The sequence below is a fragment of the Oncorhynchus gorbuscha genome, linkage group LG22, assembly GCF_021184085.1.
Source record: "Oncorhynchus gorbuscha isolate QuinsamMale2020 ecotype Even-year linkage group LG22, OgorEven_v1.0, whole genome shotgun sequence".
Taxonomy (NCBI): Eukaryota; Metazoa; Chordata; class Actinopteri; order Salmoniformes; family Salmonidae; genus Oncorhynchus; species Oncorhynchus gorbuscha.
In genome coordinates this window covers 45,313,780-45,339,789 of record NC_060194.1, presented here as the reverse complement: position 1 = coordinate 45,339,789, position 26,010 = coordinate 45,313,780, and the positions used below count along the sequence as shown (strand labels likewise).

Genomic DNA, 26,010 nt, shown 5'->3' with positions numbered 1-26,010 from the left:
TTTAGAGTCTCATAGCAAAGGGTCTGAATACTTATGTAAATAAGGTATTTCTTTATTTAATCCATTTTAGACTAAGGTTGTAACGTAACAAAATGTGGAAAAAGTGAAGGGATCTGAATACTTTCCAAATACACTGTAACGCTAGTTCTGGAGGTACTGCAGTCAATCTGTTATTACCAAATAGAGCTATCTTCTGTATACCACCACTATGTTGTCACAACACAACTGATTGGCTCAACAAATTTACTTTTTTTCACAAGGAACACGTGTTAATTGAAAATCATTCCAGGTAACTACCTCATGAAGCTGGTTGAGAGAATGCCAAGAGTGTGCAATCCTGTCATCAAGGCAAAGAGTGGCTACTTTGAAGAATCAAAAATATGGAATATATTTAGATTTAACACTTCTTTGTTTACTACGTGATTCCATGTGTGTTATTTCATAGTTTTGATGTCTTCACTATTATATTACAATGTAGAAAATAAGAAAAACCCTTGAATGAGTAGCTGTGTCCAAACTTTTGACTGGTACTGTGTATAACATTAAAATAAAGATATTGACATGGCCTGTGTCCCATAATATGCCTGTATTCCATACAGAACCAGGCTAATAATGACTAGCCATGTTTTAAATAGGCCCTTGTGTTCTTATGTTATTTTGGATACTTCAACAACACTGCATACGTAGCCTACTCCTTACATTCACTGTCATTTTTGAAAAATCTTTGAATTTAGATTACACACCGGGACTGGTCTGTGTGGACCAGGGGAAGGACATCGGGACTGGTCTGTGTGGACCAGGGGAAGGACATCGGGACTGGTCTGTGTGGACCAGGGGAAGGACATCGGGACTGGTCTGTGTGGACCAGGGGAAGGACATCGGGACTGGTCTGTGTGGACCAGGGAAGGACATCGGGACTGGTCTGTGTGGACCAGGGGAGGACATCGGGACTGGTCTGTGTGGACCAGGGGAAGGACATCGGGACTGGTCTGTGTGGACCAGGGGAAGGACATCGGGACTGGTCTGTGTGGACCAGGGGAAGGACATCGGGACTGGTCTGTGTGGACCAGGGGAAGGACATCGGGACTGGTCTGTGTGGACCAGGGGAAGGACATCGGGACTGGTCTGTGTGGACCAGGGAAGGACATCGGGACTGGTCTGTGTGGACCAGGGGAAGGACATCGGGACTGGTCTGTGTGGACCAGGGGAAGGACATCGGGACTGGTCTGTGTGGACCAGGGGAAGGACATCGGGACTGGTCTGTGTGGACCAGGGGAAGGACATCGGGACTGGTCTGTGTGGACCAGGGGAAGGACATCGGGACTGGTCTGTGTGGACCAGGGGAAGGACATCGGGACTGGTCTGTGTGGACCAGGGGAAGTACATCGGGACTGGTCTGTGTGGACCAGGGGAAGTACATCGGGACTGGTCTGTGTGGACTAGGGGAAGGACATCCCAAATCTTACACAAGCACACTTGTGTGTCAACAACCACAAACCCACCCACGAGTCTGGACTGCGACGCACGTAGCGCACACACACACAGGTCTTCTGACAGAGAGGCGGGCTGGTTGGCAAGCTGCTTCGGAGTTGGAATAACACATTCTCCTGAAATTGTTAGACCATGCAAAGCTGTTGTTGCACCCATTCCCTAATGCCTTATTTGTGTGTGTGTGTGTGTGTGTGTGTGTGTGTGTGTGTGTGTGTGTGTGTGTGTGTGTGTGTGTGTGTGTGTGTGTGTGTGTGTGTGTGTGTGTGTGTGTGTGTGTGTGTGTGTGTGTGTGTGTGTGTGTGTGTGTGTGTGTGTGAACAGTTTAGTGTTGAATGGAACGAGCTGCTGCCTGCTTTCCAGAGCAACTGGACCACAAGTGATTGTTTATTTGTGCTTTCCAGTGCAGTTTGACTAATTATTTCACTGTCAAGGTCCAAGATACGTGGTTATGTTGTTTATACGAAGTCTTTTAGTGAGAGACTGAAACAGTCTATGCTGTTTGAGGTCTATATTTAGTGGTTGAATTCATTCCTGCACATTGGATGTTCCACACACTGTCATACTTTTAGTCTGTCAGAGTCATCCTGGTCCCTTTGCAGAAACACAGCCCCAAAGCATGATGTTTCCACCCCCATGCTTCACAGTAGGTATGGTTTTCTTTGGATGCGACTCAGCATTCTTTGTCCTCCAAACACGACGAGTTGAGTTTTTACCAAAAAGTTATATTTTGGTTTCATCTGACCATATGACATTCTCCCAATCTTTTGACAGCTTTTGGGCCCAAAAATTATAATGACAAGTCGATCGTGAGAAAAAAACAATTACAAAATATGAGTTGATGGAAATACATTTCACCATCATGCTTATCGGTCAATAGGTTAATTTGCATAATTTATTGGAATTCAATTGTGTGTATTGTCGTTAGTCATGTACACTATATATACAAAAGTATGTGGACACCCCTTCAAGTTTGTGGATTTGAGCCCCACCTGTTGCTGACCAGTGTATAAAATCAAGCACACAGCCATGCAATCTCCATAGACAAACCTCGGCAGTAGCATGGCCTTACTTTAAAGCACAGTGACTTTCAACGTGGTGCCGTCATAGGATGCCACCTTTCCAACAAGTCAGTTTGTCAAATGTCTGCCCTGCTAAAGCTGCCCTGGTCAACTTTAAGTGCTGTTATTGTGAAGTGGAAATGTCTGGGAGCAACAACGGCTTAGCTGCAAAGTGGTAGGCCACACAAGCTCACAGAATGGGACCGCTGAAGCTCGTAGCTTGTAAAACTCCTCCGTCCTCAGTTACAACACTTACTACCAAGTTCCAACTGCCTCTGGAAGCAACGTTAGCACAAGAACTGTTCATCTGGAGCTTCATGAAATGGGTTTTAATGGCCGAGCAGCCACACACAAGCCTAAGATCACCATGAGCCAGTGCCAAGATTCACCTGGGGTGGTGTAAAGCTAGCCACCTTTGGACTCTGGAGCAGTGGAAAGCGTTCTCTGGAGCGATTAATCACGCATCTCCATCTGGAAGTCCGGCGGATGAATCTGGGTTTGGCAGATGCCAGGAGATTGCTACCTGCCTGAATGCATAGTGTCAACTGTAAAGTTTGGTGGAGGAGGAATAAAGGTCTGGGGCTGTTTTTCATAGTTTGGACTGGGTCCCTTAGTTCCTGTGAAGGGTAAGCATTAATGCGTCGTTCCAGACGATTCTGTGCTTCCAACTTTCTGGCAACAGTTTTGGGGAAGGCCCTTTCCTGTTTCAGTATGACAATGCACCTGTGCACAAAGCGAGTTCCATACAGAAATGGTTTGTTCAGATCAGTGTGGAGAGAACTTGTTGGATGTTGGAACATTGCTGCGGGGACTTGCTTCCATTCAGCCACGAGCATTAGTGAGGCATCAGGCACTGATGTCGGGCGATTAGACCTGGCTCACAATCTGTACTCCCAATTCATCCCAAAGGTGTTCGATGGGGTTGAGGTCATGGCTCTGTCCAGGCCAGTCAAGAGCTGAATGCATCCAGCAGCATAAACCAATTCAGTTTGTATAGGTAGGCAACAGTAATGGACAGTTCCTTTCCTCGTGTGTGTGTGTGTGTGTGTGTGTGTGTGTGTGTGTGTGTGTGTGTGTGTGTGTGTGTGTGTGTGTGTGTGTGTGTGTGTGTGTGTGTGTGTGTGTGTGTGTGTGTGTGTGTGTGTGTGTGTGCACTTCATCCTCCCCCAGCTCTGGGCTATTTTTGGAGCCATGCAGTGGACTGAGCAGAACCGGAAGTCCTGGTTGATGTTAGTTTTTGTGTGATGTCATTGCGATGATTCATACATAGGAAGCACAGAACTGCCTAATTTTAGTATGTGGGTCGTTCCATGTCATTTCAGCAAGCCATGTAAGCGCAGTGGATGTTTATATGAAGCGAGGTGGATGTTTAATATGAAGCGAGGTGGATGTTTTATAGGAGGCGAGGTGGATGTTTATAGGAGGCGAGGTGGATGTTTATAGGAGGCGAGGTGGATGTTTATAGGAGGCGAGGTGGATGTTTATAGGAGGCGAGGTGGATGTTTATAGGAGGCGAGGTGGATGTTTATAGGAGGCGAGGTGGATGTTTATAGGAGGCGAGGTGGATTGTTTATAGGAGGCGAGGTGGATTGTTTATAGGAGGCGAGGTGGATTGTTTATAGGAGGCGAGGTGGATTGTTTATAGGAGGCGAGGTGGATTGTTTATAGGAGGCGAGGTGGATTGTTTATAGGAGGCGAGGTGGATTGTTTATAGGAGGCGAGGTGGATTGTTTATAGGAGGCGAGGTGGATGTTTATATATATATAGAAATGGCTCCTTCACTAGTGGTGTTCCAGCTTCCCACTGATGACTCACCGACGAAGGCTAACTGTGTCTCTCGGGAAATTTCATAGAACCCGTCGGGTGATTGGTTGAGCCGTCTTGAGTACGTGACGTCACTCTGAGCCCTTACCACAACACCAAAATGTGGCGGACGATTTCTTCTCGCCTCAGATCAGGTACCAGTAGTAACCACCAACTGGTATCTGGTATCAAAACACAGGACACATTTTCAGTGTATTAGTATTTAGCTATGTCGTTGTTTTCCAGCTGACTAGCATTAGGCAGCTGTCTTCAGATCCTAGGCATTTTTTGGGTCTGGATTCAGTTTGTTTATCCTCCTTTCACAAGAGTAACAGTTTGTCCATTGAAAAAATATAGCGTTTGTGGGGCTGTTAAATGTTATATGGTGGTTACATTTTAACGTTCCTTCCTCAAATTTGAGAAATCAGCTTTCTGAGGATTGTTTTTACAGGTCTATTTTTAAGCAACTAGCTCTGTCTCACGTCACTATTAGACGTTTCTCAGACTTCAAATTTGCCAAAGTTTAGTTCAAGCGTTAACTAAGGTTTGGGGTCGGCTTAAAACAAAAAACTTAAACAACCTTTGGAATCGGAAAGAGGATGCTTACGCCCGTCCTCCATCCCCAACGCCCTAGCAACGCCCATCCCCGTCCACAACGCCCTAGCAACGCCCGTCCTCCATCCCCAACGCCCTAGCAACGCCCGTCCTCCATCCCCAACGCCCTAGCAACGCCCATCCCCGTCCACAACGCCCTAGTAAATCAAAACCTACTTAGAAGGTAACAGCGCTCACTGTTGCCCCCTTAGTAGCAGGTTTCCACATCTCCCAACGTCCTCAGAACATGGATGGACATCGAATACTGACTTGTATCATGGGTGACCTAGCTGGTTTGAAGTTTTCTATAATGATACGAAATATTGCGTATCTGTGAATATTCCACTCTAAAATCGGTATCGGATACAAAAATCCCATATCGGTCAGGCACTAATCTTGCTCTATAGCCCAGCTCTGTCATCGATGGATGCCTAGGCTAGTTCGTTAATTCTCTCTCGCTGTGTCGGTCTTAGATTGAAGGAGAGATTTAAATACCCAGCATACTGAAGTGAGAGAAGCAAGTCATTCATTTGACTGGAAGCCAGAGGGAGAGCGTGGGAGAGGAAGAGAGGATGATGAAATGAGAGGGTAGGGAGAGATGGAGAAGAGTGAGACAGTGTGAGAGAGACAGTCAGAGAATTTGAGACAAACAGGTAGTGTCATACAGACCGGGAGAGAGCGAGAGAGACATACAGACTGGGAGAGTGAGAGAGACATACAAAGAGAGAGCGATACATACATAGAGACATACATACATACATACATACATACATACATACATACATACATACATACATACATACATAGAGACATACATACATACATACATACATACATACATACATACATACATACATAGAGAGAGACTCCTGCAACTTGGATGTCATCATGGTATCTGTTTGCTCTCTGCCCTAATAATGTGAATCCATTGGAATAATGTATTTTTTTTTCTCTCAGAAGATTACGCCAATCCTTTTAGAGGTGAAGTGATGGTGATTTGACATCCTGTCCGCGTCCCAAATCAAGTTTGTATTAGTTGTGTGTACGGGATACACATGGTATACATCATCCAATGAAATGTTTACTTCCAGGTTCCTTCTCAGCAATGCAACAACAATATGAAATAACACAAGATAAGTATACGAACATAAAGTAAATGGCTCAGTAGAATAGAATAAATATTTCAATATAATACAGGAAGACACAATTTATAGTCTCATTATTTACATGTGTTTTGGTGAAGGGGGGGATTGGGGGCAGTGTATAAACTGAGCAGTATAATAATAGTATTGTAGTAGTGTGTGGGTGTGTGCTAAGTTGTGGAGAATCAGAGCAGGTGGTCAGTCCAGTTCAAGTGTTCAGCAGTCTGATGGCTTGTAGATACCAACAGGCTCAGAGACTGTTTCTATCAGACCTTATGCTCCGATACCGTCTGCCTGACGGTAAGGGAGAGAACAGCTTGTGGCTGGGGTGTGTGGGGTCCTTGATGATGCTGCGGGCCTTCCCTAGGCACCGTTTCAAGTAGATGTCCTGGATGGGTGGGAGCACGGTCCCAGTGATGTACTGGGCTGTCTTCACCACCCGCTGGAGGGCCACGGTCCCAGTGATGTACTGGGCCGTCTTCACCACCGCGGTCATTGAATGCTGCAGTACGGGCTGTCAGCATTGTACGGATATCTCCGTTCGTCCAGGGTTTTTGGTTGGAATATGACCGCGTTGTTGTGGGTACAACATCAACACATTTCCTAATGAAGCCTGTGACTGACGATATATATATATTCCTCAGTATTGACCGGTGAGTCCTGGGTGAAGGACCCATCCAGAATATTCCTATCATTATTCTCAGTCCTGCAGCAATGAGTCTGTCTGTCTCTGTCCAGCGCCTCACTTTTCACTGTGTTAGTGGCTCCTCATTGAGCTGCTGCTTGTAGGAGGGGAGTAGGAACAGGGAGATGTGATCTGATTGGCTTAAGTGGGGGCGGGCGGGATGGCTTTGTGCGCGTTTGTACACAAACGGTACACTATTCCCTACATAGTGGCCTACTTCTGACCAGAACCCACACACCTATAGGGCTCTGATCAAAAGTAGGCCACTATATAGGGAATAGTGTGCGGTTTGGGACGTTACCAAGACCTAACTGTGAGTGACACAATACATTTCTATCCTCTGAACATTATGTAACTAACGTTGCACCCTCCTGAACTGGCTCTGGTGTTGCAGCTTGGCCCGCGGAGAGGTAGGGGGCGTAGGGGGGGAGGGGTTGAGGGGCGTAGGAGGTGAGTTTGACTGGGAGTGTTGAGGGGCGGTTGACTGGGTGTGTGAGCGTGGGTGGATTGACCGCAGCTCTCGCTCCAGTGGGAGGGGAGGAGGAAGAGAGGGGGGAGTGGAGGAGAGCAGGGAGGGGAGTGGATTGGAGGAGGGCGAGAGAGAGGGAGGGAGGGGGGAGTGGAGGAGAGCAGGGAGGGGAGTGGATTGGAGGAGGGCGAGAGAGAGGGAGGGAGGGGGGGGAGTGGAGGAGAGCAGGGAGGGGAGTGGATTGGAGGAGGGGAGAGAGGGAGGGAGGGAGGGGGATGGATTGGAGGAGGGAGAGGGAGGGAGGGGGGGGGGGTGGAGGAGAGCAGGGAGGGGAGTGGATTGGAGGAGGGCGAGAGAGAGGGAGGGAGGGGGTGGATTGGAGGAGGGCGAGAGAGAGGGAGGGAGGGAGGGAGGGAGAGGAATGCTGCCTTGTATAGGCTGGTTCTACCGGGTCAGACTGACTGACTTACGTGGCTGTGGAGAGAAGAGAGAGGGGGGGTAGAGACAGGGGAAGAGATATGGGGAGGGAGGGAGACAGATATGGGGGGGGGCAGGGAAGCGGGAAGAGACCGAACAAGCGGGAGAGAGCGTCTACAGCTAGGCTATGTGTGGCTGATGTCACCGGTTATTTTCTGATCAGTGGTTTAGTCTGTCAGACCAGGGTCAACAACAGCTACTACACTACTCTGCTACCTTTATCACACGGGTTGTGTGTTACCTTCCTCACACGGGTTGTGTGTTACCTTCATCACACGGGTTGTGTGTTACCTTCATCACACGAGTTGTGTGCTACCTTCATCACACGGGTTGTGTGCTACCTTCATCACACGGGTTTATGTGTTACCTTCATTACACGGGTTGTGTGTTACCTTCATCACACGGGTTGTGTGTTACCTTCATCACACGGGTTGTGTGCTACCTTCATCACACGGGTTGTGTGCTACCTTCATCACACGGGTTGTGTGTTACCTTCCTCACACGGGTTGTGTGTTACCTTCATCACACGGGTTGTGTGTTACCTTCATCACACGGGTTGTGTGCTACCTTCATCACACGGGTTGTGTGCTACCTTCATCACACGGGTTGTGTGCTACCTTCATCACACGGGTTGTGTGCTACCTTCATCACACGGGTTGTGTGCTACCTTCATCACACGGGTTGTGTGTTACCTTCATCACACGGGTTTATGTGTTACCTTCATCACACGGGTTGTGTGCTACCTTCATCACACGGGTTGTGTGCTACCTTCATCACACGGGTTGTGTGCTACCTTCATCACACGGGTTGTGTGTTACCTTCATCACACGGGTTGTGTGTTACCTTCATCACACGGGTTTATGTGTTACCTTCATCACACGGGTTGTGTGTTACCTTCATCACACGGGTTGTGTGTTACCTTCATCACACGGGTTGTGTGTTACCTTCATCACACGGGTTTGTGTGTTACCTTCATCACACGGGTTGTGTGTTACCTTCATCACACGGGTTGTGTGTTACCTTCATCACACGGGTTGTGTGTTACCTTCATCACACGGGTTTATGTGTTACCTTCATCACACGGGTTGTGTGTTACCTTCATAACACGGGTTGTGTGTTACCTTCATCACACAGGTTGTTTTTGGTTGCAGGAAAGCAGCTATGTGCATTCATTTATCATTCACTAGTATTTCTCTCTGCTCTTATTTTCCCAGAGTGCTATACTTCTCAATAATGAAGTTGAGTTATTCATTGATTTAAACTAGAGGTCGACCGATTATGATTTTTCAACGCCAATACCGATTATTGGAGGACCAAAAAAGCTGATACCGATTTAATCGGTCGATTTAAAAATATAAAAAAAAACATTTAAAAAAAAAATATATATATATATATGTATTTATATATTTATTTATTTATATATATAAATAAATATTTCAAACATGAAAAAAATGTTTTTGTAATTGTATTCGTAATTATGACAATTACAACAATACTGAATTAACACTTATTTTAACTTAATATAATACATCAATAAAATCTATTTAGCCTCAAGTAGATAATTAAACATGTTCAATTTGGTTTAAATAATGCAAAAACCAAAGTGTTGGAGAAGAATGTAAAAGTGCAATATGTGCTATGTAAAAAAGCTAGGTTGTAGTTATAGGACTATTTCCCCTCTATACCATTTGTATTTCATTAACCTTTTGACTATTGGATGTTCTTATAGGCACTTTAGTATTGCCAGTGTAACAGTATAGCTTCCGTCCCTCTCCTCGCTCCTCCTTGGGCTCGAACCAGCAACACAATGACAACAGCCACCACATCTAAGCAGCATTACCCATGCAGAGCAAGGGAAACAACCACGCCAAGCCTCAGAGCGAGTGAAGTTTGAAACGCTATTAGCGCGCGCTAACTAGCCAGCCATTTCACTTCGGTCACAGCAGCCTCATCTCGGGAGTTGATAGGCTTGAAGTCATAAACAGCGCAATGCTTGACGCACAACGAAGAGCTGCTGGCAAAACGCACGAAAGTGCTGTTTGAATGAATGTTTACACGCCTGCTTCTGCCTACCACCCCTCAGTCAGATACTTGTATGCTCAGTCAGATTATATGCAACGGAGGACACGCTAGATAATATCTAGTAATATCATCAACCATGTGTAGTTAACTAGTGATTATGATTGATTGTTTTTTATTTTTAAAATAAGTTTATGCTAGATAGCAACTTACCTTGGCTTACTGCATTCGTGTAACAGGCAGTCTCCTTGTGGAGTGCAACGAGAGAGAGGCAGGTTTGTTATTGCGTTGGACTAGTTAACTGTAAGGTTGCAAGATTGAATCCCCGAGCCGACAAGGTGAAGATCTGTCTTTCTGCCACTGAACGAGGCCGTTAACCCACCATTCCTAGGCCGTCATTGAAAATAAGAATGTGTTCTTAACTGACTTGCCTAGTTAAATAAAAGGTTTAAAAAAATAATCTGTGCCCAAAAATACCGATTTCCGATTGTTATGAAAACTTGAAATCGGCCCTAATTAATCGGCCATTCCGATTAATCGGTCGACCTCTAATTTAAACCATTTCACCTATGTTTTATATTTAAAGGCAAGTGTTTTTTTTTGTTGTTGTTGCTTTATATAGAGCGATATGGGGCGGGCAAGTAAATAAATTAATGCAAAAAATTATACAGAAAATAGCGTAGTTTTCATCAGATGACAACAGAAGTGCAACGCTGTTTGGCTAGCAGCCACACATAAGTAAATTAGCATACAATGAAAGAGCAAGATATTTTTTTTTTTACAAAGATGATGCACGGCCATCATATTTTTTTCATGTTTACCACAGAAAAGAATGTAGCCAGCTACATTTCCTCATGTTTTGCATGAAGGTACTGGTGGATTTAAACTTGCTCAAACCATCGCCATTTTCTCGCTGCCATCAGTCAAGAGCGCTGTCTGCTGATCGAATGCCTGTTCATGAATGTGGGACTTTTGGTCTGAAAACCACAGCAAAGATTTCTCATCTGAGTGGAGAAGTGTAACTGAAGCACAAAATTAGTCTGAGACTTTGCAAGAAATTACAATAAGAAGTATTTTAGATTTGCATTTACAAAAACACAGCAAGATATTTCTTCCTCCAGTCTCCCTGTCCAACAGCAGTTTGAAGAAGCAGGGGAGTCCAGGCATTTTCAGTAGCTCTGTTTCTTTACTCTTAATGTTTTAACGTCTCTCCTCTGTTTCCCCCTCCAGTCTCCCAGTCCAACAGCAGTGTGAAGAAGCAGAGGAGTCCAGGCATCTTCAGTACGTTCTTCTGTTGCTTTAGGAACTACAATGTGGAGCCTCCTGCCTCCAACAACACAACCACCTCCCTGCCTCCAGCACCAGAGGAGAATGGGACACAACCAAAGGTACACACACACAATACTTCTAAACAGTCGGATAAACAATGAAGAAGAGAAGTGTCTTTGAAGAACTCCAGAATCTTTCAACATTGACTGTTATGTTTCCATGTTTGTGACGTTCTCTCTCTCTCTGTCTCGCTCTCTCTCGGTCTCTCTCTCTCTCTCTGTGTCTCTCTCTGTCTCTCTCTCTCTCTGTGTCTCTCTCTGTCTCGCTCTCTCGCTCTCTCTCTGTCTCGCTCTCGCTCTCTCTCTGTCTCTGTCTCGCTCTCTCTCTGTGTCTCTCTGTCTCACTCTCTCTGTCTCTCGCTCTCTCTCTGTCTCACTGTCTCGCTCTCTCTCTGTGTCTCGCTGTCTCTCTCACTCTGTGTCTCACTGTCTCTCTCTCTCGCTCTCGGTCTCTCTCTGTCTCGCTCTCTCTCTTTGTCTCTCTTTGTCTCTCTTTGTCTCTCTCTCTCTCTCTGTCTCTCTCTCTCTCTCTCTCTGTCTCTCTCTCTCTCTCTCTCTGTCTCTCTCTCTCTCTCTCTCTCTCTCTCTCTCTCTCTCTCTCTCTCTCTCTCTCTCTCTGTCTCTGTCTCTGTCTCTCTCTGTCTCTGTCTCTGTCTCTGTCTCTCTGTGTCTCTCTCTGTCTCTCTGTGTCTCTCTCTGTCTCTCTGTGTCTCTCTGTGTCTCTCTGTGTCTCTCTGTGTCTCTCTCTCTCTCTCTCTCTCTCTCTCTCTCTCTCTCTCTGTGTCTCTCTCTCTCTTTGTCTGTGTCTCTCTCTCTCTCGCTCTCTTTCTCTCTCTCTGTCTCTCTCTCTCTCTCTGTCTGTGTCTCTCTCTCTCTCTCTCTCTCTCTCTGTCTGTGTCTCTCTCTCTGTCTGTGTCTCTGTCTGTGTGTCTCTCTCTCTCTCTCTCTCTGTCTCTCTCTGTCTCTCTCTCTCTCTCTCTCTGTCTCTCTCTCTGTCTCTCTCTCTCTCTCTCTCTCTCTCTCTCTCTGTCTCTCTCTCTCTCTCTCTCTCTCTCTATCTCTGTGTCTCTCTCTCTCTCTGTCTCTCTCTCACTCTGTCTCTCTCTCTCTGTCTAGTTTGACCAGGTCGAGGTTATTCCTATCCCTAGTGTATGTATCACTATTTATCTTTCCTTCTGCATGTGGCCGCTCAGTCCTTAAGTGGCTGAATCCTAACTTAAGATCCGTGATCCTAACACTGACTGACTGACTATCATGTAAATCATTAAGTCACTCATTGCTGTCCAATGAGATAAATGTGACTTATAGGCACATGGATCTCAAGTCTAAGATTTGGCTCTGTATCTGCTCCGAATGTCTTGGCTCTAGGTAGGGCTGCACGATTAATCACATTTGAATCAAAATTGCATTATTAAGCTGCAAATGTGCCAAAAAAAATGTGTTTGCCCCTAATGCTAATCGCTAGCTAAATCCACTGAGATGGGACAAATCTTGCTAGTAAAACTTTGCTCTGCTACAGGCTGGTACCAGTGGTGTGGAATATCAGCATTGTTTGTGCAACAGCTTGTTCTTAATCTGAGAGGAAAAGGCAAATATTTGTTATCTGAATGTACCTGTCTATTTAAATCTAATTAGGGTCCCATGGTGAAACACTGACCAACACTTTGGTTCCTACTCTCACAACCATTCTCCTCCCTTACTTCCGTTGTCATGCCAACAAAACTGCATTCCAAATGCCCATTGTATTCCAACCATAACATTAGAACCATCATTCTATTTCTATTCTAAGTGTTTTGATGTCAAATTGCAATATTTTGGTACACAAATCGCAATTTTATTATTTTTTTGGGGGGGGGGCTGAAGTCGTCTTATCTGAATGGTGGTGGGTTTAATTTTAGGTGTTCGTAAGCAATCAAACAGTGTTCAAGCATATTGCGTCTCCTGCATGAGTGATACAAGTGGTTTGGTTGCATTTGTAAAAACTTCCTAACAACACTAACTGCCAGTCTGACCAATCTTCCTGGATTGCTTCTAAAGCCAGTTTAGAGACGTGTTGTTTCTACTACTTCTCTTTAATTTGGTTCAACGACCGACAGACAACGTAATAATCTGTTGGGACCAGAATGAGACGCTCTCTAGGTAAACAACATAACTGAACCTCCTAGACAGCCTGCCTATCAATTATGTAGAAAGTCAAGAAGAGGCCATAGAAGAAGCCACTACGAAGCCTCTTGAATACGTTTTGACAGTAAATGTAGCTGTAGGGGTGACATGTTTGCACAAGGCACATGGCTGAAGAAAATTATAATTAAATCATACTGTCTGATTACAATGAGGTTTATGCTACATTTTGACCTTAATACATTTTATATATTGAAACTTTATTTAACTAAGCAAGTCAGTTAAGAACAAATTCTTATTTTACAATGACGGCCTACCCCGACCAAACCCTCCCCTAACCCGGACGATGCTGGGCCAATTGTGCCTCGCCCTATGGGAGTCCTGGCCACGGCCGGGTGAGATGAGATGCAGTGCCTTAGACCGCTGCGCCACTCATAGTGCACAAGCAATGTACTATGAAAAAAAAGAGTTTCCGCTATTGCCTTATAGACATGGGCTTACTCTGTGAGAGCTTCAATCCCATTGGTTCTTGTCTACGGCTGCATCTCAAACGGCACCCTATTCCCTACATAGCACACTACTTTTGACTAGAGCCATATGCACTACTTAGGGAACAGGGTGCTGTTCGGGATACAACCATAGATTCTGCTCTCATGGAAAGTAGGATGTGATTGATCCCATTTAGCTAATGAGGGTATTAGAAAAGAGCTCGTTATCTAGCTAGTAAAGATAAACACTGGCTAGATCACCTACCACAGTCTGTGTCTGAACCATGACACCCAAGGCCTAAGTCCATTAAACATTAGACTCCGCTTCGGCCTCGAGGCAGGAAACAGAGGGAAGTAGTTGCCGTGGTCACTGTGTGTATTATCGTCTCCTATTGCTGAGTCTACCCTTTTTATTTTTATTTTTTATGGAGAAGGTTAGATCTGCTGCATGTCCGTTTTTCACCATCACCATCACGGAGGGCTTCCGTTTTCCATAGCACTTCAGGTCCACTTGGGAAATGTTTCAGTTAGCGACATTGATCTGGTGTTAATATAGTCCCGTGTTCCCGTGAAGGACAGACTGTGATTTTTTTCTGGAAAGTAGTCCTGTCTGGGTGTGTCCCAAATGACACCCTATTCTCTATAAAGTATACTGCTTTTGACAAGAGCCCCTATGGACCCTGGTTAAAAGTAGCGCACTGTATCTGGAATGTAAAACAATAACGACAAAAAGAGAGAAATGGAACACAGGCTCGGTCTGTACTGGTTGACCACAACATGACCTGTTACTGTCTGACAGAATGTGTGAAAGTTAACTCTAATCTCTTCAGATTAGACAGAAATCTGGAGGGATTAAACACACTATATATATATATATATTACACTTGGTTAGTGTTGGGAGGACAGAGATGATGGGATTCCTGTTCTGAAATGATGCCCGGCAGGGATGGGTAGCTTCAGTCCTTCGTGGTGTCTGTTGGTTCTGTTCGATGTAGACCCGATCTGTTCAGAAGAGAGAACCTGTAGACCCGATCTGTTCAGAAGAGGGAACCTGTAGACCCGATCTGTTCAGAAGAGAGAACCAGCAGACCGTTCCAGCACAGTGTTAACTAGTGTTCATGTTTCTCTCCCTTAATCTTTCTTTATGGGAAACACCAGACTCACTATTAACACTGGGCTGCTAATCCACCCTGCCTCACACATTTAACTAATGATATCTCTATGTGTTGATTATGCACTCTCATCTCTCCCTCTCATCTCTTTCTCTCCTCTCTCTTTCTCTCCTCTTTCTCTACTCTACCCCCATCTCTCTACCTCCATCTCCTTCTCTAACATATAATATCTTCTCTCTCTCCTCTCTTTCTCTCCTCTCTCTTTCTCTCCTCTCTTTCTCCAATCTACCCCCATCTCTCTACCTCCATCTCCTTCTCTAACATATAATATCTTCTCTCTCTCCTTCAGCCTCCAGCCAAATTCCTCCTACCAGAGATGAACATATCAGACTATGGGAAGAAGTGTGTAGTGATCGACTTGGATGAGACATTGGTACACAGCTCATTCAAGGTAAAAAAAAATAAGTTGTTTTTTAAAATTAAGCCCTGGTAGGCTGGTATTATCAGTGTACAGTTTATGTTTTATGTTAAATTGGTTTTGCAGAAATAATCTTCCTCTGAGACAAAGTTGAACTTGGTACTCGGCTCAGTGGCTGGGCTGACCTCTCACTCAAGACTCCATCACGCTTTGAAGAGCTATCTAATTGGTTTCTCCTGAATTCATGCCTGTCTGTCTGCTGTACAGACTGCTACACGATTCCCGCTTTAATTCTCCCCTCATCAGCCTTCATAGGCACCCGAGTGGTGCAGCGGTCTAAGGCACTGCATCTCAGTGCCAGAAGCGTCACTACAGACACCCTAGGTTCGATTCCAGGCTGTATCACAACCGGCCGTGATTGGGAGTCCCATAGGGCGGCGCACCATTTGGCCCCAGCAACGTCCGGGTTTGGCCGACAGTATGGCCGTCGTTGTAAATAAGAATTTGTTCTTCACTGACTTGCCTAGTTAAATACAAATAAATAGTATGTTGAATGAGGCTCATCTTGCTTTTGTCATAATGTGTAGACTTAACCTACAGTTTCCTCTTTACTTTCAGTTCCGCTAGATCCACTGCTCTCCGTCTGTTCATTGTAATCATGTAGGGTTACACGTACATTAGACTGTGTGTTTGTAAAGTACTTAGTTCTGAGCCACTCATTTTTCGCGTTTTAATAAACAACTAATTGACAGATGTCGGTTCAATTATTTGAATTTCATTTGGTTTTTGTTTTTCTTCCTGAGAGCTCAGTACGCGCATTGCAGTGTTTTCTCTCGAGATCGATCAGATACAGCCTGGACTGTGCAATGTAGTAGGGAGTTGTAGTTTCCAACAAGCCAAATTCAACATAATTACCACGTTTTATGCGCTAAACTAACTACAATGACCTTAATCCAGTGTGCACTTACTTGTCCGGTCTGTGTTACTTTTACAACTGCTACAGAAGAGAGAAGAATGCCCGATCGTGAGGTGATAGAGAGCAGCTGTTGCTTAGCGACATATCGTGAGGTGATAGAGAGCAGCTTTTACTGAGCGACGTATCGTGAGGTGATAGAGAGCAGCTGTTGCTTAGCGACATCGTGAGGTGATAGAGAGCAGCTGTTGCTTAGCGACGTATCGTGATCATGTGATATAGAGAGCAGCTGTTGCTTAGCGACGTATCGTGATCATGTGATATAGAGAGCAGCTGTTGCTTAGCGACGTATCGTGATCATGTGATATAGAGAGCAGCTGTTGCTTAGCGACGTATCGTGATCATGTGATATAGAGAGCAGCTGTTGCTTAGTGACATCGTGATCATGTGATATAGAGAGCAGCTGTTGCTTAGTGACATCGTGAGGTGATAGAGAGCAGCTGTTGCTTAGTGACATCGTGAGGTGATAGAGAGCAGCTGTTGCTTAGTGACATCGTGAGGTGATAGAGAGCAGCTGTTGCTTAGTGACATCGTGATCATGTGATATAGAGAGCAGCTGTTGCTTAGTGACATCGTGATCATGTGATATAGAGAGCAGCTGTTGCTTAGTGACATCGTGATCATGTGATATAGAGAGCAGCTGTTGCTTAGTGACATCGTGATCATGTGATATAGAGAGCAGCTGTTGCTTAGTGACATCGTGAGGTGATAGAGAGCAGCTGTTGCTTAGTGACATCGTGAGGTGATAGAGAGCAGCTGTTGCTTAGTGACATCGTGAGGTGATAGAGAGCAGCTGTTGCTTAGTGACATCGTGATCATGTGATATAGAGAGCAGCTGTTGCTTAGTGACATCGTGATCATGTGATATAGAGAGCAGCTGTTGCTTAGTGACATCGTGATCATGTGATATAGAGAGCAGCTGTTGCTTAGTGACATCGTGATCATGTGATATAGAGAGCAGCTGTTGCTTAGTGACATCGTGATCATGTGATATAGAGAGCAGCTGTTGCTTAGTGACATCATGATCATGTGATATAGAGAGCAGCTGTTGCTTAGTGACATCATGATCATGTGATATAGAGAGCAGCTTTTGCTTAGTGACATCATGATCATGTGATATAGAGAGCAGCTGTTGCTTAGTGACATCATGATCATGTGATATAGAGAGCAGCTTTTGCTTAGTGACATTGTGAGGTGATAGAGAGCAGCTGTTGCTTAGTGATATCGTGAGGTGATAGAGAGCAGCTGTTGCTTAGTGACATCGTGAGGTGATAGAGAGCAGCTGTTGCTTAGTGACATCGTGAGGTGATAGAGAGCAGCTGTTGCTTAGTGACATCGTGAGGTGATAGAGAGCAGCTGTTGCTTAACGACGTATCGTGATCTTGAGGTAATATAGAGAGCAGCTGTTGCTTAGCGACGTATCGTGATCTTGAGGTAATATAGAGAGCAGCTGTTGCTTAGCGACGTATCGTGATCTTGAGGTAATATAGAGAGCAGCTGTTGCTTAGCGACGTATCGTGATCTTGAGGTAATATAGAGAGCAGCTGTTGCTTAGCGACGTATCGTGATCTTGAGGTAATATAGAGAGCAGCTGTTGCTTAGCAGGTATCTCTACCTGAAAATACATGATCTGGGTGGTTGATAGTTGGTGTTCAGCAGTCATAAAAGTATGCCTTTTTACTTTGAAGAACTACTTAAATAGTGATTATGTCAGACAGCAGCTCTGTAGAGTTGAGATGACTTGGAAGGAAATAATAAAGTCATCAAATAAGACAAATGTAATGTATACCACAACTGAAATATATAAAGTGATGATAAGTGATCAGCAGTAATGGGCAGTCGCTACCCTCATGGGACTTTTATTAATTGTTTTATTCTATGTTACAGCATTCAACCCAAATAATTGAAACCGAAATTGAAAACTGTCTTCTTTTTTTTAAAAGAATCGAACTGACTTCAAAAAGCATGTATCTCTCGTCACTAAAAGCAGTCTGAGCTGCAGATAAAACAACAGAGAGCGCGTCACCGTTTCCCTTCTCCTTTACAGACCTCTGTGTCCCCCTCAACAACTTCCAGTGGGACAGATCCAGGATGTGTCTGCTGTGAGCTAGCAGCACTGTGTGTTTGTAAAGCAGTCGGAGTTTATAGATAACCAACTCCGAGAGCAGCACCATTTTCTTACCTGTTCTGGGGTGGGGGAAGTCATTTTTTAAAGTAGCTAACTAGAGTCAACAGCAGTAGACAGCAGTAGAGACTGTTCTGTCCCATGTTAGAGAGTCAACAGCAGCAGAGACTGTTCTGTCCCATGTTAGAGAGTCAACAGCCGTAGACTGCTCTGTCCCATGTTAGAGTCAACAGCAGCAGAGACTGTTCTGTCCCATGTTAGAGAGTCAACAGCAGTAGACTGTTCTGTCCCATGTTAGAGAGTCAACAGCAGTAGAGACTGTTCTGTCCCATGTTAGAGAGTCAACAGCAGTAGAGACTGTTCTGTCCCATGTTAGAGAGTCAACAGCAGTAGAGACTGTTCTGTCCCATGTTAGAGAGTCAACAGCAGTAGACTGTTCTGTCCCATGTTAGAGAGTCAACAGCAGTAGACTGTTCTGTCCCATGTTAGAGAGTCAACAGCAGTAGACTGTTCTGTCCCATGTTAGAGAGTCAACAGCAGTAGACTGCTCTGTCCCATGTTAGAGAGTCAACAGCAGTAGAGACTGTTCTGTCCCATGTTAGAGAGTCAACAGCAGTAGAGACTGTTCTGTCCCATGTTAGAGAGTCAACAGCAGTAGAGACTGTTCTGTCCCATGTTAGAGAGCCAACAGCAGTAGACTGCTCTGTCCCATGTTAGAGAGTCAACAGCAGTAGAGACTGTTCTGTCCCATGTTAGAGAGTCAACAGCAGTAGAGACTGTTCTGTCCCATGTTAGAGAGTCAACAGCAGTAGACTGTTCTGTCCCATGTTAGAGAGCCAACAGCAGTAGAGACTGTTCTGTCCCATGTTAGAGAGTCAACAGCAGTAGAGACTGTTCTGTCCCATGTTAGAGAGTCAACAGCAGTAGACTGTTCTGTCCCATGTTAGAGAGTCAACAGCAGTAGACTGTTCTGTCCCATGTTAGAGAGTCAACAGCAGTAGAGACTGTTCTGTCCCATGTTAGAGTCAACAGCAGTAGAGACTGTTCTGTCCCATGTTAGAGTCAACAGCCGTAGACTGCTCTGTCCCATGTTAGAGTCAACAGCCGTAGACTGTTCTGTCCCATGTTAGAGTCAACAGCCGTAGAGACTGTTCTGTCCCATGTTAGAGAGTCAACAGCAGGGATAGACTGTAGTTCAGAGTCTGTTGACTAACAGTGACCTTGCTTGGCCTCTGGTGTCATTATCCAGAATATCTTTCTCGTAATCCCCCTCTTCTCCTCCTCTCTTTTACTTGGTACAGTCTCTCTCTCTCTCTCTGTCTCTGTCTCTCTCTCTCTGTCTCTCTCTCTGTCTCTGTCTCTGTCTCTCTCTCTGTGACCTATAGTTTGTTAGAGAAAGGCAGAGAGAAATAGAGATTTTGTTTTGTCGGAAAAGGGGAAGGAGGAGGAGAATAATACTTAAAAGGGAGCAGGAGAAGATTAGGTTTCCTTTCTTGAAGGCGACTGAATGGCCTAAAATCTATGGCACTGTGCAAGCTCTCCCTCTGCTGGGGGACTGTTGTATTACACCACTGTGGAACAGTTTCTGAGACACTCTGACATGTTGTGTTTTTCTCTCTTACAGCCCATTAGCAATGCTGACTTCATAGTCCCCGTGGAGATAGATGGCACAGTTCATCAGGTACTGTAGGATCACTACTGTCTCTGTATCTTATTCACTTTTAAATACTGGTTATTTGATTATGTGCACCGGAGTCATTAGCGTCTCCAACGGTGCTGTCAGAAATGACCAATTTTACTTTTATAGAAGACACATTTTATATTTTCACAAGTCTTTCAAAAATCCGACCAAATGTTCCACTGTTGCGCCCAGTTCCTCTGAGCTCAACTCCAGAAGAAGAAGAAGAAGAAAGGTTGTGACCTAGTTCAAGTAATCCAGGATAGGCTGTGTGTATCCTGGTTGGCCTGTTCATGATTACTTGAACTGGGTGGCGGCTACTGGTCTGGGAAAGAGTAAGAGGATAGCGGTCTGATTGTTTGACTTAATGTGTGTAGTATGATCAGTGATTGTAGTTGTTGTCATTCTGACTGGTTTCAGGTGTATGACCCCAAAACACTGGTTGTAGGTGTAATAGTATGGCATCGGTTGTTGCTCAATGTTAAATTCAAATCTCCCTACTATTAGATTTGCACATTTTTATCCGATTGGGAGGTATAAAACACACTCCCCCCGCATCTCGTCATGAGCTGTTCGGTCATTACCGAGAACCACATACCGTATTTTTAACAGGGTCGTTAGCATTAGAAACAAAATACAATACTCCAAATTTGCGTTGACTGTGTCAAGTTACTTTTCAACGTGTTCCCGAAAAGCTGAAGTCACCATCCAAGTAAAGGGGGGGGGGGGGGGTACAGGTGCACCCAGGTTAAATAACACCAACATCATTGCTTGCCTGCATGACCTTTGTGCAGTTAAAAGAAAATGGCATGCTTGCTAACCTGGGGCGGCAGGGTAGCCTAGTGGTCAGAGTGTTGGACTAGTAACCGCCGAGCTGACAAGGTAGAAATCTGTCGTTCTGCCCCTGAACAGGCAGTTAACCCCACTGTTCCTAGGCCGTCATTGAAAATAAGAATTTGTTCTTAACTGACTTGCCTAGTTTAAATAAAGGTCAAATAAATTATGTGACTATTTTCTAGACAACAACAATAAAACATTTTACCAAGCAATATAAATAAATACTCAGTATTGAGTGATCAACAAACGGTTCCTGTCATCACCGGATGCGTTCACGACCGGGTTTGTTTTAACGTCGTCGCCATGGGATCTGAAGGTCCTGGGTTCGTTCTAGGAGGAGACATCACGACCATTCTTCCGTGCGTAGTTTTGACACACACACGATGTTAAAAGAGCATCTTTGAGTACCATTGGACAGAGACTGGTGTATGTGTGTGTGTGTGTGTGTGTGTGTGTGTGTGTGTGTGTGTACTACTGCGCCATCTCCTACGCTACATCCCAGGAACACGCTGCTTAATGGCACGGTGGGAGGATTGTGTTCCCTGAAATGTGTACACCAGCTGATTGACCGAGCGCCACGACCTCTCTACACACTTTTAAAAATATCTCCGGGTCTTACTGTATCCCCCAGGAGACCCTCTCCGGGATCCCGTTTTCTGGGCTCCGGGTCTTACTGTATCCCCCAGGAGACCCTCTCCAGGATACCGTTTTCTGGGCCTTACGGTATCCCCCAGGAGACCCTCTCCAGGATCCTGTCTTCTGGGCTCCGGGTCTTACTGTATCCCCCAGGAGACCCTTTCCGGGATCAGGTCTTGCTGTTTCCTGTGAGGATCAAACACTGAACTCACTCCTGTTACCATCCCCAAATATACAGGAGTCCTTTCCTCCCCCAGTCTCTTCCCTGTGTGCTGCCCTTCTGGCAGCTTTATGGGACTTGAACAGCTTGAGTGCAATCAGCCCTTGATTACTCACCAATCCCCAATCAGCCCTTGATTACTCACCAATCCCCAATCAGCCCCAATTAGTCCTGGCCAGAGAACCAGTCGTGACCTGGCACGTCCAGCAGATGGCGCCATCGTGATGTATCCTCCGTCTGTCACCAGGCCTCGACGAGTCTCCCCCTGGTGGCTGACCTGCTGTACGCCACAGTATGTAGACAGGTCATGGGTAGGCTACATGGTGACTCTTTCCTCATATTGTCTTGTTAAAAGAGAGCTGGAACATTTACCCTGATTTCTCCTTATTGGCTTTAAATGGGTTTTTGTTTTTGTTTTTTTCCCTGCTTCTCTCTGGAAAATCAGCTGTTAATGTAAAATAAATACTAACACCTACATTATTTCTGCTGCCATTTGTTATTTTTGTGTACTTTTTACTTGACTTGTATTGCTGTGTTATGATGTATTATAATGTTGTGTAATAATGTTGTGTTTTATACCTTCTGGTGTAAAAACCAAGGAAATTAGATGATTAGGCTGTTTGAGAAGTTTTGAATCCTAAACAACCTGCATACACGCTGTTTGAAGTGCAATAGACCAATATACAGTAGCTTCTGTAGTAGGTTAAAGCTGTGTGCTGAAAAACCCTTGGCAGAGCATGGGTGGGGGTAGGCATTGTGGTGCTCATGTCCATTTCCTTTATTTTCCTGCTTCAGACCAATGCCTACTTCTCACATAAAACACATGTTTTTTTTGTTTTGAATCATCCTATATTAATCTGTGCTTGCAGGTGTACGTGCTGAAGAGACCCCATGTGGATGAGTTCCTGCAGAAGATGGGAGAGCTGTTTGAATGTGTTCTCTTCACGGCTAGTCTCGCAAAGGTACTTTCAACAACTCTAATCCTTTGTCACTTGTCTGACATACTCTAGTAGTCCACTATAGGGAATATGGTGCATACGCTAGTAGTCCACTATAGGGAATAGGGTGCATCCTCTAGTAGTCCATTATAGGGAATAGGGTGCATACTCTAGTAGTCCATTATAGGGTGCATACTCTAGTAGTCCATTATAGGGTGCATACTCTAGTAGTCCACTATAGGGAATAGGGTGCATACTCTAGTAGTCTACTATAGGGAATATGGTGCATACGCTAGTAGTCCACTATAGGGAATAGGGTGCATCCTCTAGTAGTCCATTATAGGGAATAGGGTGCATACTCTAGTAGTCCATTATAGGGTGCATACTCTAGTAGTCCACTATAGGGAATAGGGTGCATACTCTAGTAGTCCACTATAGGGAATAGGGTGCATACTCTACTAGTCCTGGTAGTTTACTATAGGGAATATGGTTAATACTCTAGTAGTCCACTATAGAGAATAGGGTGCATACTCTAGTAGTCCACTATAAGGAATAGGGTGCATACTCTAGTAGTCTACTATAGGGCGCATACTATAGTAGTCCACCACTCTAGTAGTCTACTATAGGGTGCATACTCTAGTAGTCCACTATAAGGAATAGGGTGCATACTCTAGTAGTCTACTATAGGGTGCATACTCTAGTAGTCCACTATAGGGTGCATACTCTAGTAGTCCACTATAGGGTGCATACTCTAGTAGTCCACTATAGGGTGCATACTCTAGTAGTCCACTATAGGGTGCATACTCTAGTAGTCTACTATAGGGTGCATACTCTAGTCGTCCACTATAGGGTGCATACTCTAGTAGTCTACTATAGGGTGCATACTCTAGTAGTCCACTATAAGGAATAGGGTGCATACTCTAGTAGTCTACTATAGGGTGCATACTCTAGTAGTCCACTATAGGGTGCATACTCTAGTAGTCCACTATAGGGTGCATACTCTAGTAGTCCACTATAGGGTGCATACTCTAGTAGTCCACTATAGGGTGCATACTCTAATAGTCTACTATAGGGAATAGGGTGCATACTCTAGTAGTCCACTATAAGGAATAGGGTGCATACTCTAGTAGTCCACTATAGGGAATAGGGTGCATACTCTAGTAGTCCACTATAGGGTGCATACTCTAGTAGTCCACTATAAGGAATAGGGTGCATACTCTAGTAGTCCACTATAGAGAATAGGGTGCATACTCTAGTAGTCTACTATAGGGAATAGGGTGCCATTTGGGACATGGCTCTGTTCTCATTGTTTTGGTTTCTGTTTCTTCTGTCCCACCTCCTGCCTTCTGTTCTTCCTGTGTTAATATCTATCTACTCCCTTCTGTTCTTCCTGTGTTAATATCTATCTACTCCCTTCTGTTCTTCCTGTGTTAATATCTATCTACTCCCTCCTCTTGTCCATCTCTTTGAGCCGATCTCTGTCTGGGCAAGTGTCAACTGTCTGTGTGGTAAATGAGCGTTTCCCATTTTCAAAGTTTCCTACCCTTCAGTAGTGGGTTCTCTCTGTCCTACGGAGACTACCAACCATGTCAGTAAGCAGCTGCATTAAATCACTAAGATGTGCTAGTCTAGCCTGGGTACCAGTCTGTTTGTGCCATCATGTCACTCCTTTTCGTGCCAAAGGTTTGATAGCATGATTGCACTAACAGGCTAGTTAGTGGTAGTTGTAACACGGTAGCTTCAGAGCTTCCTGCTTCCATCTCTGTACAGTGTCTTCTTTGACCTTTTTGATGTCTGACCCCTGACCTGTAGTAGTAACCTTTTTGACCCGTGTGTGTCCAGTATGCTGACCCTGTGGCGGATCTTCTGGACCAATGGGGTGTGTTCCGAGCCCGTCTGTTCCGGGAGTCATGTGTGTTTCACCGGGGGAACTATGTTAAGGACCTAAGCAGGCTGGGTAGAGAGCTCAGTAACGTCATCATACTGGACAACTCTCCTGCCTCCTACATCTTCCACCCCGAGAACGCTGTGAGTTCGCTCGTTACGCCTGTGTGTGGCAGACAACTCTCCTGCCACTGGCCTAATTGATCTTCCTTTGGAGCTACTGACTCCGCCAGGTTTTATTCCAGCCCTGCTCTAACACACGCGATTCTTCTAATCAGCTGCTGATCTAGACGTTGATCACTTGAATCAGGTGTGTTTAGTGCAGGGCCGGAACCAAAAGCTATTACACACAGTTGATCCAACTGAACCAGCATGTGCTGTCTGTCTCCTCAGGTGCCGGTCCAGTCGTGGTTTGATGATCTAAGCGACACAGAGCTACAGGACCTGCTGCCCTTCTTCGAGGGCCTGAGCAGAGAGGAAGAGGTGTATGGTGTGTTGCAGAACCTCCGGGGCAGGTAGCACCAGTGTAACCCCATCTTCCTCCTCTCTCTCTCTCTCTCTGTATCTCTCTCTCTTTCTTTCTTTCTTTCTTTCTTTCTTTCTTTTTTTTTCTCTCTCTCTCTCTCTCTCTCTCTCTCTCTCTCTCTCTCTCTCTCTCTTTCTCTCTCTCTCTCTTTCTCTCTCTCTCTCTTTCTTTCTCTCTCTCTCTCTTTCTCTCTCTCTCTCTTTCTCTCTCTCTCTCTTTCTCTCTCTCTCTCTCTCTCTCTCTCTCTCTCTCTTTCTTTCTTTTTCTCTTTTCTCTCTTTCTCTCTTTCGCTCTTTCGCTCTCTCGCTCTTTCGCTCGCTCTCTCTTGCTCTCTCGCTCTCTTGCTCTCTTGCTCTCTCTCTCTCTTGCTCTCTCTCTCTCTCTCTCTCTCTTGCTCTCTCTCTTGCTCTCTCACTCTGCCTCTTTAGTGACACACCATCGCTCAGGCTTAGACAGATTTCCCGGCCTCCGGCCCCTAGGGGCAACCTGGAGTCACACTGGATTGTAGTGTGTAACCCAACACCAGACACCCCAAACAGTACACTTCTCTCCGCTATGGTATCCTCTCCTAGAGGCTGGGGTCTCACTGTAGTAAGAGTGGAGAATACTCCAACTCCCATGGAGCACAGTGGCGGAACCAGGAAGCTCGACTGTGACATCATCGGTTAGAAGATTTGTATGGAGCGGCAGAATGCGTTTTTGATTTGAGGGAATGGACGCAAAGGAAGAAACTCTAGTCTTGTGTTGTGACACCGACTAACAGGCAGAGTTGTTACTTTTAACCAAAAATCTATATTTTGTGTGGAAATGTGTTTTTTGTTGTTGTGAAGATAACCGATAAATTCAGTCTGAGTATTAGGTCCTTGTATTGTTGCTATGCATCAGGCAGTGTCTGGTAGTTTGAAAGGACTGTGATTTACTGTTTTCCTTTTCTTACCGAATGAAGTGCCTTGTTTGAATGTGGTTATGAGGAGATATTTTGTACATG

At 45.1% G+C, this 26,010-nt stretch overlaps 1 protein-coding gene across 3 annotated transcripts in view; it reads left to right on the top strand.

Annotated features, from left to right (window-relative positions):
• LOC124009733 (CTD small phosphatase-like protein) overlaps positions 1-25,107 on the top strand; it is a 45,130-nt gene extending 20,023 nt beyond the window's left edge. The window contains exons 2-8 of one of the 3 annotated variants that reach the window (XM_046321859.1): positions 10,969-11,126; positions 12,183-12,215; positions 15,137-15,238; positions 19,928-19,984; positions 22,544-22,636; positions 24,455-24,640; positions 24,890-25,107. In XM_046321859.1, coding sequence (XP_046177815.1) covers positions 10,969-11,126; positions 12,183-12,215; positions 15,137-15,238; positions 19,928-19,984; positions 22,544-22,636; positions 24,455-24,640; positions 24,890-25,015 — 755 coding nt within the window. In that variant the 3' untranslated portion in view covers positions 25,016-25,107. The remainder of the gene's footprint in view (positions 1-10,968; positions 11,127-12,182; positions 12,216-15,136; positions 15,239-19,927; positions 19,985-22,543; positions 22,637-24,454; positions 24,641-24,889) is intronic. The other 2 variants (XM_046321860.1, XM_046321861.1) reach the window with 2 other exon arrangements.
• Positions 25,108-26,010: the final 903 nt, after the last annotated feature.